Raw genomic sequence first — 15,741 nt, forward strand, 5'->3', positions numbered from 1 at the left:
AGTAGCTGAACTTGGTGCAGAACCATTTTCCCCCTCCATAAAGTTGCTTGCAAGGAGAGGTGGCGGATGTTAAGAATTAATAGCGGTTTCGTTTTATTGATCTAAACGGAAGCATAAAACAGGAAAACAATTCTCGTCCGTCTTCAATGAGACAAATAAGCTGGGGGATAGGGAAGCACAATAGTATTATAGATAAAAACACTTGAGAAAATACTGTGCACTCACATTCTTCCTGAAGGTTTCCTGGTGGAATTCACAGTGCACAAGTGATGCTATGGAACAGTTATACTCGGTGATTACAGATTTCAGTTTGTTTCGAACAAAAAAAATGACCTCAAGAGACAAAATGATAAAACTTGATGTTTCATTTCTCTTGTGGGTAGTGTGTTCAGAGGTGTCTGAAGCTACTGAGGTGAGCTAATAAACATCAGCAAACGCAGGGCTGTGGAGAACAGGAACAGGCGTGATCCCAAGCCCATGCCTGGGTAAATCTAATTACCGCTAGATAGGCATCATAAAATCCATTTCAAGTCTACAAAAGCCCCATATCATTGCCTAATAACATATATTAGAAATAAGTTAACAAAATCATATTCATAGTTCCATATGACAGGATTTATTCCCATTATAACAAAGCAGTTGAATGCCACACAACTAAAGCACAGCCTCTCCCTTTTCGAAGTGACAACACAACATGGTTGCTGATACAGGCAAGCGTACAAGGGACAATTTTCCAACTAACGTTGCTGAAATTCTGGGGGTGCTCCGCATTGCTGACGGTCGGGCAAATGGATGTGTGTCGCACCCTAAGAATTTCGAATATGAACTTCCGGTGGGTGAGGTTTCCAGCGGGGAGCCTGAACTTGTAACATTACTCTTACATTGCAACCGTAAATAATATTTATAGAAACAAAGTATGAGCAAGCAGTGAAGCAATTAAAAACCCCACTAAACCGATGCAGTGCACAATAAGCAGAAGGAATCCAAAGCATGGTTATGGCTATTCATTGTGGGAGCCTCACCCAAACTTCACAAATCAATGGTGCGCATGGTATGAACTAGGTTGGTGAGCAGGCTCTTGTCATCTGTGGGCTTCCACAGACGCTTGCTGCAGCTACAAGTGTATCTAGTGAAAAACTCCTGTTTCGTTTCCCCACATGGAGGAGTCCATCCTCCAATTTGGGTGGGGGAGGGAAGGAGATTGTTCCTGGCGGCGTTGCCGATGCCACGTGCTTACCGTGCAGACACAGGGTAATTTCTCGTCGCTCTGAAGTGCGACCTCGCTGGCGGTGTTTGTCAACCAGGTGTGACTGCAAATCCGTTCCAAACCCCAACCCAAAAAGGAGCAAAGGCTCTTTGTATGAACGTTGATTTTGTGCAGAGTAAGATCCCAAAAGCAGCCCGGTAGGGTAGGGTGCAGGGTACAAAACAGCAGAATAACGGCAGATATGAAATTCACAGGATTGCCCTTTAACACCGCACCAGCTGCCACCTCAGCATCGGTGCCCAGAATCCAAAACATGGTGCTCTGAGGGTGGCAGTACAGTCACGTATTCCCCTCCAGTCAGGTGCAAGTCCTTGAGAGTTGTCGCCTGCCTTGAGTTTTCAATAGCCGTATTTGTCATTCAGATGTGTCCTACCGTCACCCGTTTGACCTTGGGAAGGGAAAAAAAAAAGTGAACAAACTGGTCCCCCCCACAAATATGAGATACAGCGTTTTAAAGAGTACAAATACACTGATTTGAATTTCTCCCCACTTCAAATGGGTTTAACTTGCAAATGGGTTTACCAACAAAAAGAAACACCCTCTCCCCTTAATACAGAAAGATTGGGAGCCGCTTGATGTCAGGAAGTTCTTCACTATCATGTGAATGGACGTTTTCAAAGGATAATGGAGACAAAAACTGCAAAGACACATTTGGATGATTTAACTGGATGGGTGGGAGTAATGAACTGGAGATTCTTTCTGTATATTAAGCTAGAATGGGCCTGCTGATCCATACCTATTTTATGATTTTCTAAGACCCTCCACTGAAAATAAATGATTAGCTTTAGTGCTCGGAAACACTATCAAATCCTCAATATTATCATAGAATTTACAGTGCAGAAGGAGGCCATTCGGCTCATCGAGTCTGCACCAGCCCTTGGAAAGAGCATCCCTCTTAAGCCCACACCTCCACCCTATCCCCGTAAACCAGTAACCCTGCCTAACCTAAGAGGCAATTTAACATGGCCAATCCACCTAACCTGCACATCTTTGGACTGTGGGAGGAAACCGGTGCACCCGGAGGAAACCAACGCACACACGGGGAGAACATGGATAGAAAACTGGTTGGCAGAGAGGAAACAAAGAGTAGGGATTAATGGGTCCTTTTCAAATTGGCAGACAGTACTAGGGGGGTACCACAGGGATCGGTGCTGGGACCCCAGCTATTCACAATATATATTAATGATTTGGATGAGGGAACAAAATGTAACATCTCAAAGTTTGCAGAAGATACAAAATTAGGTGGGAGGGTGAATTGTGACGAGGATGCAGGGATCCTACAGCAAGATTTGGACAGGTTGGGCGAGTGGGCAAATCAATGGCAGATGCAGTATAATTTGGATAAGTGTGAGGTTATGCACTTTGGAAGCAAAAACAGGAAGGCAGATTACCACCTGAATGGTTGTAAATTGGGAGAGGGGAGTGTGCAGCGGGACCTGGGTGTCCTTGTGCACCAGTCGCTGAAGGGAAACATGCAGGTGCAGCAGGCGGTAAAGAAGGCTAATGGTATGTTGGCCTTCATTATGAGAGGTTTCGAGCATAGAAGCAGGGATGTGTTGCTGCAATTGCACAGGGCCTTGGTGAGGCCACACTTGGAGTATTCTGTGCAGTTTTGGTCTCCTTCTCTGAGGAAGGATGTTCTTGCTCTCGAGGGGGTGCAGCGAAGATTTACCAGACTGATTCCAGGGATGGCGGGACTGTCATATGAGGATTGTTCTCGCTGGAGTTCAGAAGAATGAGGGGGGGGGGTCTCATAGAGACTTATAAAATGCTAATAGGGCTAGACAGGGTAGATGCATGGAGGATGTTACCAATGATGGGTGTTTCCAGAACCAGGGGTCACAGTCTGAGGATTCAGGGTCAACCATTTTGGACAGAGTTAAGGAGACATTTCTTCACACAAAGAGTGGTGAGCCTGTGGAATTCATTACCACAGGAATTTGTTGATGCTAAAACATTGAATATATTCAAGAGGCAGCTGGATATAGCACTTGGGGAGAATGGATCAAAGGCTATGGGGAGAAAGCAGGATTAGGCTACTGAGTTGGATGATCAGCCATGATCGTGATGAATGGCAGAGCAGGCTCGAAGGGCCAAAAGGCCTCCTCCTACTCCTATCTTCTGTGTATGTAACTATGTAACGTGTTAGACCAAAACACAGAACGTAATTGCAATTTATGTGGTGCCAGATCTACTCTGTTAGAGGTGTGCTTCATATAAGGTGAAATGCACAAACTATTGTGGAGGTAAATGTTGCTTTGCACCCCCAGATTCCACAAACAGCCATGAGGTGAAGATGAATTTCAGTGAGGGGGAGCTGGAGGAGAATTCCCCTTTATTCATTCATCGGGTGTGGGTGTTTCCGGCAAAGCCAGCATTTATTGTCCATCCCCAATTGCTGGAAAGCAAGTACGCAATCTGGATGCAATAGAGCAAACAGACACAAAATTATATCAAACAAGGCATGCTGAACTTCTTGTTCAGTGCACCTATAAAATTGAAACATTTAAAATTTACCACAGGAAGCAATTGTGAAATATGCAACAGAAAGAACTGTTCAGAGGTGGGCTGGAAGAGAATGTACAGAAAAACTATAAATTTGAGAGATTGGGCCGTATGTGCTGGGACAGGAAATCCCACGAGTTTAAGATTTTATTTTCTGTGTCCCTCAGCTCAAAATATTTTCTCCTGCACATTGCTGTAAATCGGAGCTGATAACGGTGGTGACCAGGGAAACGGGGTCTCTGGGGCTTTGTTGACTGATGGGACCAACTAGTGATCTCCTTGACCAACGAGATTTGAAGACTGAGAAGGAAATGGAGGGAGTACGGAGAGGACAACTAAATTCAGGTAGAGAAAGGAAAATGGAGAATGGGAAAGAAAGATTGTGCTGAGAGGGAAATTCACAGGAATGATACGCAAGAACCGGCCCCCCCCTCCCGCAACTTGGACAATTTAAAAATTGTCAGCAATTCATTACCTGATGGAAAGAGACACTTGGTCATAAATGTTTACAGCACAGAACGTGGCTCTTCGCCCCATCGTGTCTGCAACAGCCATCAAGCACCTATTTACTCTAATCCCATTTTGGTGGTCCGTAGCCTTGTATGCTACGGCGGTTCAAGTGCTCATCCTAAATGATTCTTAAATGTGGGTTCCCGCCTCTGTCACGCTTTCAGGTAGCGAGTTCCAGATTCCCACCACCTTCTGGGTGAAAAAGTTTCTCCTCAAATTCCCTCCAAATCCCCTGCCCCTTACCTTAATCTATGACCCCCTGGTTATTGACCCCTCTAAAAAGTACCTTCCTAACCACACTATCTGTGTCCCTCATAATTAGGTCCCCCCTCAACCTTCTCTGCACCAGGAAAAAAAAACCCAGCCTCTCAACTTAGCTGAAATGCTCTAGCCCAGGCAACATAATTAGTACTTTTTGGGTTAAAGAGGATGATTGGCAACCATAATAATGATCACATTCTTTAAAGGGTCTTAACGCTGATATTAATAGACTTAACTTCCCGTGTTTAACGGTCAATGAATGTATAGCGTAAAGTCATGAAAATGGTGAGGTTAATCGTGAGCTGCTGTTATTGTAAAACTAATAGCGTAGCGACGTAAAATGGCCAGTGACTTAGGGTGACTCGCAGTTCTTGGGGTAATATCATTCTCACCACAAGTTACTGGCCATGTAGAACTCTAATAAAAGCGCGTGTCATTCCAGCACCCATAATCTTTCAGCAAATTCCAGTCTAATGGTACTCATCTCTCCAAAAGCAGTTGCTGGGATGTACCTGAAGGGGGCATCCACACACAGTAGTCAGGATCGTTCACAGGGTAGTGTTCTGATGAGAGTTGTTGAGATGGCTGTGGGAAGAGAATTATTAAATAAACAGAAATAATTGGAGGCAAAGTCAAGCAATCCGCATCTGTTACACATATCAAACAGAGGGAAAAACTATTGCACTGCAAATCTGATAACAAAGTAGAAAAGACTACAATGAAAGGGTCTGGCATTCTGGATCAAGTATCTTCTCCGTCAGGAATGTTAAACTGTGTGTTTCCCCTTTCTAGCACCCCCCTCTCCACACGCACGCACACAATTAACACAGAGGGGAAAGGGAAAGAAAATAATAAAAATGAAAGGATAAGAATCTTTGATGCATTGGGATAACTTCTAGTTAGTGCCTTTCTGACGTTCAGCTGTCATTTCGATATTTCTCCCTTCTAGGCTTGAGATGGTTTCCTCTGACAAGGTTGTCTATCTTTTCTGCAGACTCAATATCATTCCAGGTTCACAGCAAAGGATATGCTGGACACACTCTTCTTTCGGAACAATAGAGCAGTTCTTTCACTTCAGCAAGTAGGAGAGAGAGCGTTTCTTCCACTAATTCTGAATGCTTCTGCCCAATCCTCTCAGAAAGTATCACGCAGGAACAAATCACTAACCGTTGCTAGGCAGAACACTGCACCTGGCCAACCCAGGCCAGGAAAGCAGTGGTGTAATCAGACAAAGTCAGCATGGATTTACAAAAGGAAAATCACGCTTCACAAATCTACTGGAATTCTTTGAAGATGTAACTAGTAGAGTTGACCAGGGAGAACTGGTGGATGTGGTTTATTTAGACTTCTAGAAGGCTTTTGATGAGGTCTCATATAGCAGGTTAATATGTAAAGTTAAAGTGCATGGGATTATGGGTAGTAACTTGAGATGGATAGAAAGCTGGTTAGCAGACAGGAAGCAAAAAGTTGGAATAAATGGCTCTTTTACTGATTGGAGGGCAGTGGCTAGTAGGGTACCGCAAGGATCTGTGCTAGGACCCCAACTGTTCACATTATATATTAATGATTTGGACGAGGACTAGATGTATTAACTCCAAATTTGTAGATGGTACAAAGTTGGGTGGGAGGGTGAGCTGTGAGGAGGATGCAGAGATGCTTCAGTGGAATTGGACATGCTAAGTGAGTGGGCACATGCATGTAGTATAATGTGGATAAATGTGAGGTTGTCCACTTCGGTAGCAAAAGGGAGAATTCTCCCCGTGTCTGCACAGGTCTCACCCTCACAACCCAAACGATGTGCTGGGTAGGTGGATTGGCTATGCGAATTTGCCCCTTAATTGGAAAAAATGTCTAAAAAGAAAAGATGACTGCATTGCCTGCTTGATGTTCATTGACTGCATTCAAACAAGAGCGGTCACTTATAACAGCTCCCAGACAGAAGCTAGTTTCCATGGAACCGTGTCCCAGCTCCTTCAGGAGAGGAGAAATTTGGCAAGAAATTAAAAAAAAAAACTGAAGTACAGCCTCAAGTATATCTTAAATCCACCTGCTTATCTATCCTTTAAATAGGACTAACAGATGGACAGAATACTGAAACAAAGGTTATGCTTTAATATATAAAACAGTATCTACCAAGAGGCCTTCTGCAACAGACTGTAGGCAAGTGTTAAAATGAATAAAATAGGATTTGATCAAGTAGGTCTTTTTCCATTAGATTTTCATTAAAAAAAGCTTTGCGCATCTTGCTGATATCTCTACAAATGTATCTTTCAATAAGCTGCTCATGTTTTCAATTGTCGAAGGATATTCACTTAAATTAAATTCATTATATTGGAGCTGGTTCTCGATGTAACATAATGAGGGAGGGCACTAGTTGTGAGAGGCAGTACAGTGATATGTGTTGAAGGCTGCGCAGTTCTTGGCCAAAGCATATCTGATCACATAATTCAGAAATTCTGACCTTTGACCCTGAACAGGTCCAGAGAATTTTTCATCCTCCTAGCCCTCTAACATGAAAATAAACACTTGCATTCATATGGCACCTGATCACATCTCAGGAATCTTAAAAGTCTTAAATATTTCAGATACAATGGGCGGGGGTTTCTGCGCAACCTGCCACAAAGGTGTCCCCCGCCATTAGCCAGACCTTCAACGCAGGATGTGTGGGGACCGGACAGGGTGTGAGGGGAGGGACAGGGTGTGAGGGGAGGGCAGGGTGTGAGGGGAGGGCAGGGTGTGGGGGGACAGACAGGGTGTGAGGGGGACGGACAGGGTGTGAGGGGAGGGCAGCGTGTGAGGGGAGGGCAGCGTGTGAGGGGAGGGCAGCGTGTGAGGGGAGGGCAGCGTGTGAGGGGAGGGCAGCGTGTGAGGGGAGGGCAGCGTGTGAGGGGAGGGCAGCGTGTGAGGGGAGGGCAGCGTGTGAGGGGAGGGCAGCGTGTGAGGGGAGGGCAGCGTGTGAGGGGAGGGCAGCGTGTGAGGGGAGGGCAGCGTGTGAGGGGAGGGCAGCGTGTGAGGGGAGGGCAGCGTGTGAGGGGAGGGCAGCGTGTGAGGGGAGGGCAGCGTGTGAGGAGACAGACAGGGTGTGAGGGGAGGGCAGGGTGTGAGGGGAGGGACAGGATGTGAAGGGAGGGCAGCGTGTGAGGGGAGGGCAGGGTGTGAGGGGGACGGACAGGGTGTGAGGGGAGGGCAGCGTGTGAGGGGGACGGACAGGATGTGAGGGGAGGGCAGGGTGTGAGGGGAGGGCAGGGTGTGAGGGGAGGGACAGGGTGTGAGGGGAGGGCAGGGTGTGAGGGGAGGGCAGGGTGTGAGGGGAGAGCAGGGTGTGAGGGGAGGGCAGGGTGTGAGGGGAGGGCAGGGTGTGAGGAGACAGACAGGGTGTGAGGGGAGGGCAGGGTGTGAGGGGAGGGCAGCGTGTGAGGGGAGGGCAGCGTGTGAGGGGAGGGCAGCGTGTGAGGGGAGGGCAGCGTGTGAGGGGAGGGCAGCGTGTGAGGGGAGGGCAGCGTGTGAGGGGAGGGCAGCGTGTGAGGGGAGGGCAGCGTGTGAGGGGAGGGCAGCGTGTGAGGGGAGGGACAGGGTGTGAGGGGAGGGCAGGGTGTGAGGACAGGGCAGGGTGTGAGGGCAGGGCAGGGTGTGAGGGCAGGGCAGGGTGTGAGGGGAGGGCAGGATGTGAGGGGACGGACAGGGTGTGAGGGGACGGACAGGGTGTGAGGGGACGGACAGGGTGTGAGGGGACGGACAGGGTGTGAGGGGACGGACAGGGTGTGAGGGGAGGGCAGGGTGAGAGGGGAGGGCAGAGTGTGAGGGGAGGGCAGGGTGTGAGGGGAGGGCAGGGTGTGAGGGGAGGGCAGGGTGTGAGGGGAGGGCAGGGTGTGAGGGGACGGAGAGGGTGTGAGGGGAGGGCAGGGTGTGAGGGGAGGGCAGGGTGTGAGGGGAGGGCAGGGTGTGAGGGAAGGGCAGGGTGTGAGGGAAGGGCAGGGTGTGAGGGAAGGGCAGGGTGTGAGGGAAGGGCAGGGTGTGAGGGAAGGGCAGGGTGTGAGGGAAGGGCAGGGTGTGAGGGAAGGGCAGGGTGTGAGGGGAGGGCAGGGTGTGAGGGGAGGGCAGGGTGTGAGGGGAGGGCAGGGTGTGAGGGGAGGGCAGGGTGTGAGGGGGAGGGCAGGGTGTGAGGGGACGGACAGGGTGTGAGGGGACGGACAGGGTGTGAGGGGAGGGCAGGGTGTGAGGGGAGGGCAGGGTGTGAGGGGAGGGCAGGATGTGAGGGGAGGGCAGGATGTGAGGGGAGGGCAGGGTGTGAGGGGAGGGCAGAGTGTGAGGGGAGGGCAGGGTGTGAGGGGAGGGCAGGGTGTGAGGGGAGGGCAGGGTGAGAGGGGAGGGCAGGGTGAGAGGGGAGGGCAGGGTGTGAGGGGAGGGCAGGGTGTGAGGGGAGGGCAGGGTGTGAGGGGAGGGCAGGGTGTGAGGGGAGGGCAGGGTGTGAGGGGACAGACAGGGTGTGAGGGGAGGGCAGGGTGTGAGGGGAGGGCATGGTGTGAGGGGAGGGCAGGGTGGTAGGGGACGGACAGGGTGTGAGGGGAGGGACAGGGTGTGTGGGGAGGGCAGGGTGTGAGGGGAGGGCAGGGTGTGAGGGGAGGGCAGGGTGTGAGGGGACAGACAGGGTGTGAGGGGACAGACAGGGTGTGAGGGGAGGGACAGGGTGAGGGGGAGGGCAGAGTGTGAGGGTAGAGACAGGGTGTGAGGGGGACGGACAGGGTGTCAGGGGGACAGACGGGGTGTCAGGGGGACGGACAGGGTGTGAGGGGTACGGACAGGGTGTGAGGGGTACGGACAGGGTGTGAGGGGGACGGACAGGGTGTGAGGGGATGGACAGAGTGTGAGGGGGATGGACAGGGTGTGTGGGGAGGGCAGGGTGTGAGGGGAGGGCAGAGTGTGAGGGTAGAGACAGGGTGTGAGGGGGAGGAACAGGGTGTGAGGGGGACGGACAGGGTGTGAGGGGTACGGACAGGGTGTGAGGGGGACGGACAGGGTGTGAGGGGGACGGACAGGGTGTGAGGGGTACGGACAGGGTGTGAGGGGGACGGACAGGGTGTGAGGGGTACGGACAGGGTGTGAGGGGTACGGACAGGGTGTGAAGGGGACGGACAGGGTGTGAGGGGATGGACAGAGTGTAAGGGGGACGGACAGGGTGTGTGGGGAGGGCAGGGTGTGAGGGGAGGGCAGAGTGTGAGGGTAGAGACAGGGTGTGAGGGGGAGGAACAGGGTGTGAGGGGGACGGACAGGGTGTGAGGGGGACGGACAGGGTGTGAGGGGTACGGACAGGGTGTGAGGGGTACGGACAGGGTGTGAGGGGGACGGACAGGGTGTGAGGGGTACGGACAGGGTGTGAGGGGTACGGACAGGGTGTGAGGGGTACGGACAGGGTGTGAGGGGATGGACAGAGTGTAAGGGGGACGGACAGGGTGTGAGGGGGAGGGACCGGGTGTGGGTGGGCGACGGACAGGGTGTGGGGGGGGGGGATGGACAGGGTGTGAGGGGGAGGGGGAGGGTGTGAGGGGGAGGGACAGGGTGTGAGGGGGAGGGACAGGGTGTGAGGGGCACGGACAGGATGTGAGGGGGACAGACAGGTGTGAAGGTAGGGACAGGGTGTGAGGGGGACGGACAGGGTGTGAGGGGGAGGGACAGGGTGTGAGGGGGAGGGCAGGGTGTGAGGGGGACGGACAGGGTGTGAGGGGGACGGACAGGGTGTGAGGGGGACGGACAGGGTGTGAGGGGGACGGACAGGGTGTGAGGGGGACGGACAGGGTGTGAGGGGGACGGACAGGGTGTGAGGGGGACGGACAGGGTGTGAGGGGGACGGACAGGGTGTGAGGGGGACGGACAGGGTGTGAGGGGGACGGACAGGGTGTGAGGGGGACGGACAGGATGTGAGGGGGACGGACAGGATGTGAGGGGGACAGACAGGTGTGAAGGTAGGGACAGGGTGTGAGGGGGACGGACAGGGTGTGAGGGGGAGGGACAGGGTGTGAGGGGGAGGGCAGGGTGTGAGGGGGACGGACAGGGTGTGAGGGGGACGGACAGGGTGTGAGGGGGACGGACAGGGTGTGAGGGGGACGGACAGGGTGTGAGGGGGACGGACAGGGTGTGAGGGGGACGGACAGGGTGTGAGGGGGACGGACAGGGTGTGAGGGGGACGGACAGGGTGTGAGGGGACGGACAAGGTGTGAGGGGAACAGACAGGGTGTGAGGGGACAGACAGGGTGTGAGGGGGACGGACAGGGTGTGAGGGGGACGGACAGGGTGTGAGGGGGACGGACAGGGTGTGAGGGGGACGGACAGGGTGTGAGGGGGACGGACAGGGTGTGAGGGGGACGGACAGTGTGTGAGTGGAGGGACAGGGTGCGAGGGGAACGGTGAGGATGTGAGGGGGACGGACAGGGTGTGAGGGGGACGGACCGGGTGTGAGGGGGACGGACAGGGTGTGAGGGGGACGGACAAGTTGTGAGGGGGACGGACAAGTTGTGAGGGGGAGGGTAGGGTGTGAGGAGAACGTCAGGAGGTGGGAACTGAGAGGGGGTGTGGGAGGGAGAGGATGAGGAGGAGAAAATGATGTGGGAGAGAGACACACACAGAGTGTGAGGGGAAGAGAGGAGAGTGGGGATAAAGAGAGGGGAGTGTGTGTGTGTGTGGGGGGGCTGTGGGTGAGAGAAGACAATGTGTGAGGTATGAGAGAGAGAATGTAAGGGGGCAGAGTGCGTTGGGGGGGGGGGGGACAGCGGAGTGAGCGAGGGGAGAAAGAGTGTGTGCAGGGACAGAGTGTGTCTGTGCAGTTTGGTCATTTCCAGTCTCAGACTTCTCATTCACCATCACCCACACACCATCATGCACTCTCATCGACTTACAGCGGGTGAGGGTGAGTGAGCAACCCAAAACTGGGATTTGACACACTCTCTGACTCTCATATTATTATTTTGTTCTTTTCATCCTATTTTGTTGAATTCATGAGCCTTGTTTTGCTGAATGTTACCTCTCTGAAATTTGCTCAGCAGCCCCTTTCAGTGAGAAAAAAATTGAATTTATGGCCCTCCAGCAAAACGTTTGGACAAGCCTGCATTAGTGCATTCTCCATGTCTGACTGCGAGCTCAACATGCAAGGAAAACTGATGTGAAGAAAACCTGTCAGCCTCTCCATTGCACTGCATCGCTCTGATACGCCAAAAATACTAATTCCAGAATTGATTTTCTGTGCATGATAAATAACAAACTGGCTGGTAAGCGTAACCCGCAGAAATGATAATAGGTATAAATTGCCTACTTTCTTTGGACCATAGATTTTCTTCTTCACCACTTTTCCTTTACTTTTCTCATCATTAGAGTCGGTCATGGCTTTTGAAGCAAACAAAGAAGAAATTGTTAGATCTCGGTTATTGATATATTTTTAAAACTTGCTTTGATAGTTTTCAACTGAGGCACAATACCAATGATATCCTGGTCCAGCCTAGCCTCTTGATCATACATAGTCCCCCTTGGGTAAGTCTGGTCTCACAAATTTGATTGAATTCTTTCAGGAGATAACTAAGTGTGTAGATGAAGGTAGAGCAGTTGATGTCGTATACATGGATTTCAGTAAGGCGTTTGATAAGGTTCCCCATGGTCGGCTCATGAAGTAAGTAAGGAGGTATGGGATAGAGGGAAATTTGGCCAATTGGATAAGTAACTGGCTATCACATAGAAGACAGAGGGTGGTGCTGGATGGAAAATTTTCAGACTGGAGACCAGTTACCAGCGGTGTACCGCAGGGATCAGTGCTGGGTCCTCTGCTATTTGTGATTTTTATCAATGACTTGGAGGAGGGGGCTGAAGGGTGGGTCAATAAATTTGCTGCTGACACCAAGATTGGTGGAGTAGTGGATGAGGTGGAGGGCTGTTGTAGGCTGCAAAGAGACATTGATAGGATGCAGAGCTGGTCCGAAAAATGGCAGATGGAGTTCAACCCTGATAAGTGCGAGGTGATTCATTTTGCTTGGACAAATTTGAATGCGGATTACAGGGTCAACAGCAGGGTTCTGAGGAATGTGGAGGAACAGAGAGATCTTGGGGTTCATGCCTACAGATCTCTGAAGGTTGCCACTCAAGTGGATAGAGCCGTGAAGAAGGCCTATAGTGTGTTAGCATTTATTAACAGGGGGCTTGAGTTTAAGAGTCGCAGGGTTATGCTGCAACTATACATGACCCTGGTGAGACCACATTTGGAATATTGTGTGCAGTTCTGGTCACCTCATTATAGGAGGGATGTGGAAGCATTGGAAAGGGTCCAAAGGAGATTTACCAGGATGCTGCCTGGTTTGGAGGGTAGGTCTTATGAGGAAAGGTTGAGGGAGCTAGGGCTTTTCTCTTTGGAGCGGAGGAGGATGAGAGGCGACTTAATAGAGGTTTATAAGATGAGGGGGATAGATAGAGTGGACGTTCAGAGACTATTTCCTCGGGTGAATGTAGCTGTTCCAAGGGGGCATAACTATAAGGTTCGGGGTGGGAGATATAGGAGGGATGTCCGAGGTAGGTTCTTTACTCAGAGAGTGGTTAGGGTGTGGAATGGACTGCTTGCTGTGATAGAGGAGTCGGACACTTTAGGAACTTTCAAGCAGTTATTGGATCGGCACATGGAGCACACCAGAATGACAGGGTGTGGGATAGCTTGATCTTGGTTTCGGACAATGCTCGGCAAAACATCGAGGGCCGAAGGGTCTGTTCTGTGCTGTAGGTTCTATGTTCTATGTTCAAATGGTTGGCTCCTTTGGTAAATGCACAGTATTGTGAGGAAGGTGCAATTGATTTATTTTACAAGCGTATGTTTTATTCTTGAATGAGTTACCTTGTGGAAGGCTGGGGGGGCAGAACACTCGTAGGTTGAAAGTGTAATATTATTAATGGGCGTGTTAGTGTGTTAAACAGGTCAACCAGTCAGATAACAGATAAGGAGATAACAGATAAGGTCAACACCGCCCCCCTATCCCCATAACCCAGTAACCCCACCCAACACTAAGGGCAATTTTGGACACTAAGGGCAATTTATCATGGCCAATCCACCTAACCTGCACATTTTTGGATTGTGGGAGGAAACCGGAGCACCCGGAGGAAACCCACGCAGACACGGGGAGGATGTGCAGACTCCGCACAGACAGTGACCCAAGCCGGAATCGACCTGGGACCCTGGAGCTGTGAAGCAATTGTGCTATCCACAATGCTACCGTGCTGCCCCAGAGGCTTCTTGTCCATAGCCTCTCCACATGCACAGTTCAGCAGATTAGAAGACAGCAATTGAGAATGGGAACCCTTGGCGATGATCCTCTCTTAGCGAGGGGTACTGTGTTCAAATACAGGAGCTTCGTTAAGATTAGCTAACTCGGTACTGATGCAGAACGGATCCTGGAGCCTTCTGGTCTGCGTTCCTTTGGCCCACATCTGATAAAAGGCCAATGGTTGCTTTTAATCGTTGATGATTTTCTCTCCTTGCCTGCTATCCCTAAAGATATGAACTGCTGATATGCTGCCATTGGCACTTAGTGTCCCCATTACCTCACGTGGAAATGTCTCGGGAGAGCATATATGGCTTTTTAAACTATGGTGGACATCACGGCTGATGATGCTGTCATCACTGGAAGTTCCCGTACAGAGTTTCAGGACAGGTTGCCAGATAGCGAATCAGCCCGACTTCCCCCTGCCCGGACTGTAGCTTTTTTAGGATGGTTTTAGGATCCCATCAACTGCTCGTCTGCGGTCAGTTAATCCATTGGAAAGCACTGGTCAGCTAACCTGGTGGGATTAACCGTGAAATCTCCTTTGTGTACATGGTCCAGCTACTCCCCAGATAAAGGAGGGCAGGGCATCCCATCAATTTACTTTCGATGTATAAAACAGGGAATATGATATTGGTAAACTTGTTTTGAGTTTGATAGCTCCTTGGTTGAATTTAGCCCCCCATAATTGTAAAACCCCACTTTTTCTGTCTTTGTTGACATGGACAGTTGACAGGGGGTGGGTGAGGTTATAGAATTCTAGCCAGCTGGGCTAAAAGCAAAAAATGACCGTCCTGAGTCCAGGCACGGAGTCGGTCAGCACACAATGGCATCATTGTGTTAAATACATATTACTTCAACTTCACCAAACCTTTTCACAAACTGTTGATAGAACGACAGACAATAGCCGGCCCACCGGGATTCTCCGTCTCGCCAACCGGCCAATGGGATTTCCCGTTGTGGGCAGTCCCACGCTGTCAGGAAAGTCCCGGGATGCCGGCGAAACGGAGAATCCCGACAGCGGAGAATCCAGCCCATTATCTCCTCCATCAATTTTATACAAGTTTGCCATGCCAGGTGTTTTAAAAAATCATGTACTAAACTGTATGACGATGTATTTGAATTGGCTATACCTGGGGTTGAATCTTTAAATGGAGAGTCGTCACAATCCCCCTGGTCTTCTATTGAAGGAGATGCACCATCCTTAACTCCTTCTTGATTATGGCACCGAGATAACAGAGCGGATTCTATTCAAGGGAGCGAAGCAAAAGGGATTAACATGTTGCAAGTCAGGCTTATTCAGTTGTTTGCTCACTGAAACTGTATAGCAGTTAATTCCACAGAGAGAAAGTTATTTCAAATGAATTGCAAAATCAATATCCGGATTGTCTTGTGTGAAATTATGTGTGATCACCAGCCACGCAGATTCATCCCTGGACAACACATTGGCTTAATCAGGCAAGAAACCAGGTAGGTTTGGATAAAGTACTGCCACTACTGGGCTCTGGGGATGCCGAATGATCGCGTATGTTGGTGTTAGGAGACCCAATGACTCAGATCTGAAACCTTGTTGTTTGGTGCGGAAATAACGCAATCTTGAAAATGAAATGAAAATCGCTTATTGTCACCAGTAGACTTCAATGAAGTTACTGTGAAAAGCCCCTAGTCGCCACATTCCGGCGCCTGTTCGGGGAGGCTGGTACGGGAATTAAACTGTGCTGCTGGCCTGTTTGGTCTGCTTTAAAAGCCAGCGATTTGGCCCAGTGTGCTAAACCAGCCCCAATAGCAGAATTGTTAACTAAAGCGAGGAAATCGGATACCAAAGGTACAAATTCAATGTTTGTAAGTTGAGCAGTGGGCAGTCAAACATAATGTTTTTATCTTGCAGAGGTGCAGGCTTTTGTAATAATTTAG

General features: G+C 50.6%; 1 protein-coding gene across 2 annotated transcripts in view; it reads right to left on the minus strand.

Moving 5' to 3' along the window:
• Window positions 1–593: 593 nt before the first annotated feature.
• slc4a1ap (solute carrier family 4 member 1 adaptor protein) overlaps window positions 594–15,741 on the minus strand; it is a 183,646-nt gene continuing 168,498 nt past the window's right edge. For both annotated transcript variants that reach the window (XM_072500163.1, XM_072500164.1), the window contains 4 exons: window positions 14,961–15,074; window positions 11,847–11,917; window positions 5,056–5,128; window positions 594–1,655 (listed from right to left, as the gene is read on the minus strand). In XM_072500163.1, coding sequence (XP_072356264.1) covers window positions 1,606–1,655; window positions 5,056–5,128; window positions 11,847–11,917; window positions 14,961–15,074 — 308 coding nt within the window. In that variant the 3' untranslated portion in view covers window positions 594–1,605. The remainder of the gene's footprint in view (window positions 1,656–5,055; window positions 5,129–11,846; window positions 11,918–14,960; window positions 15,075–15,741) is intronic.

This window comes from Scyliorhinus torazame, chromosome 4, assembly GCF_047496885.1.
Source record: "Scyliorhinus torazame isolate Kashiwa2021f chromosome 4, sScyTor2.1, whole genome shotgun sequence".
Taxonomy (NCBI): Eukaryota; Metazoa; Chordata; class Chondrichthyes; order Carcharhiniformes; family Scyliorhinidae; genus Scyliorhinus; species Scyliorhinus torazame.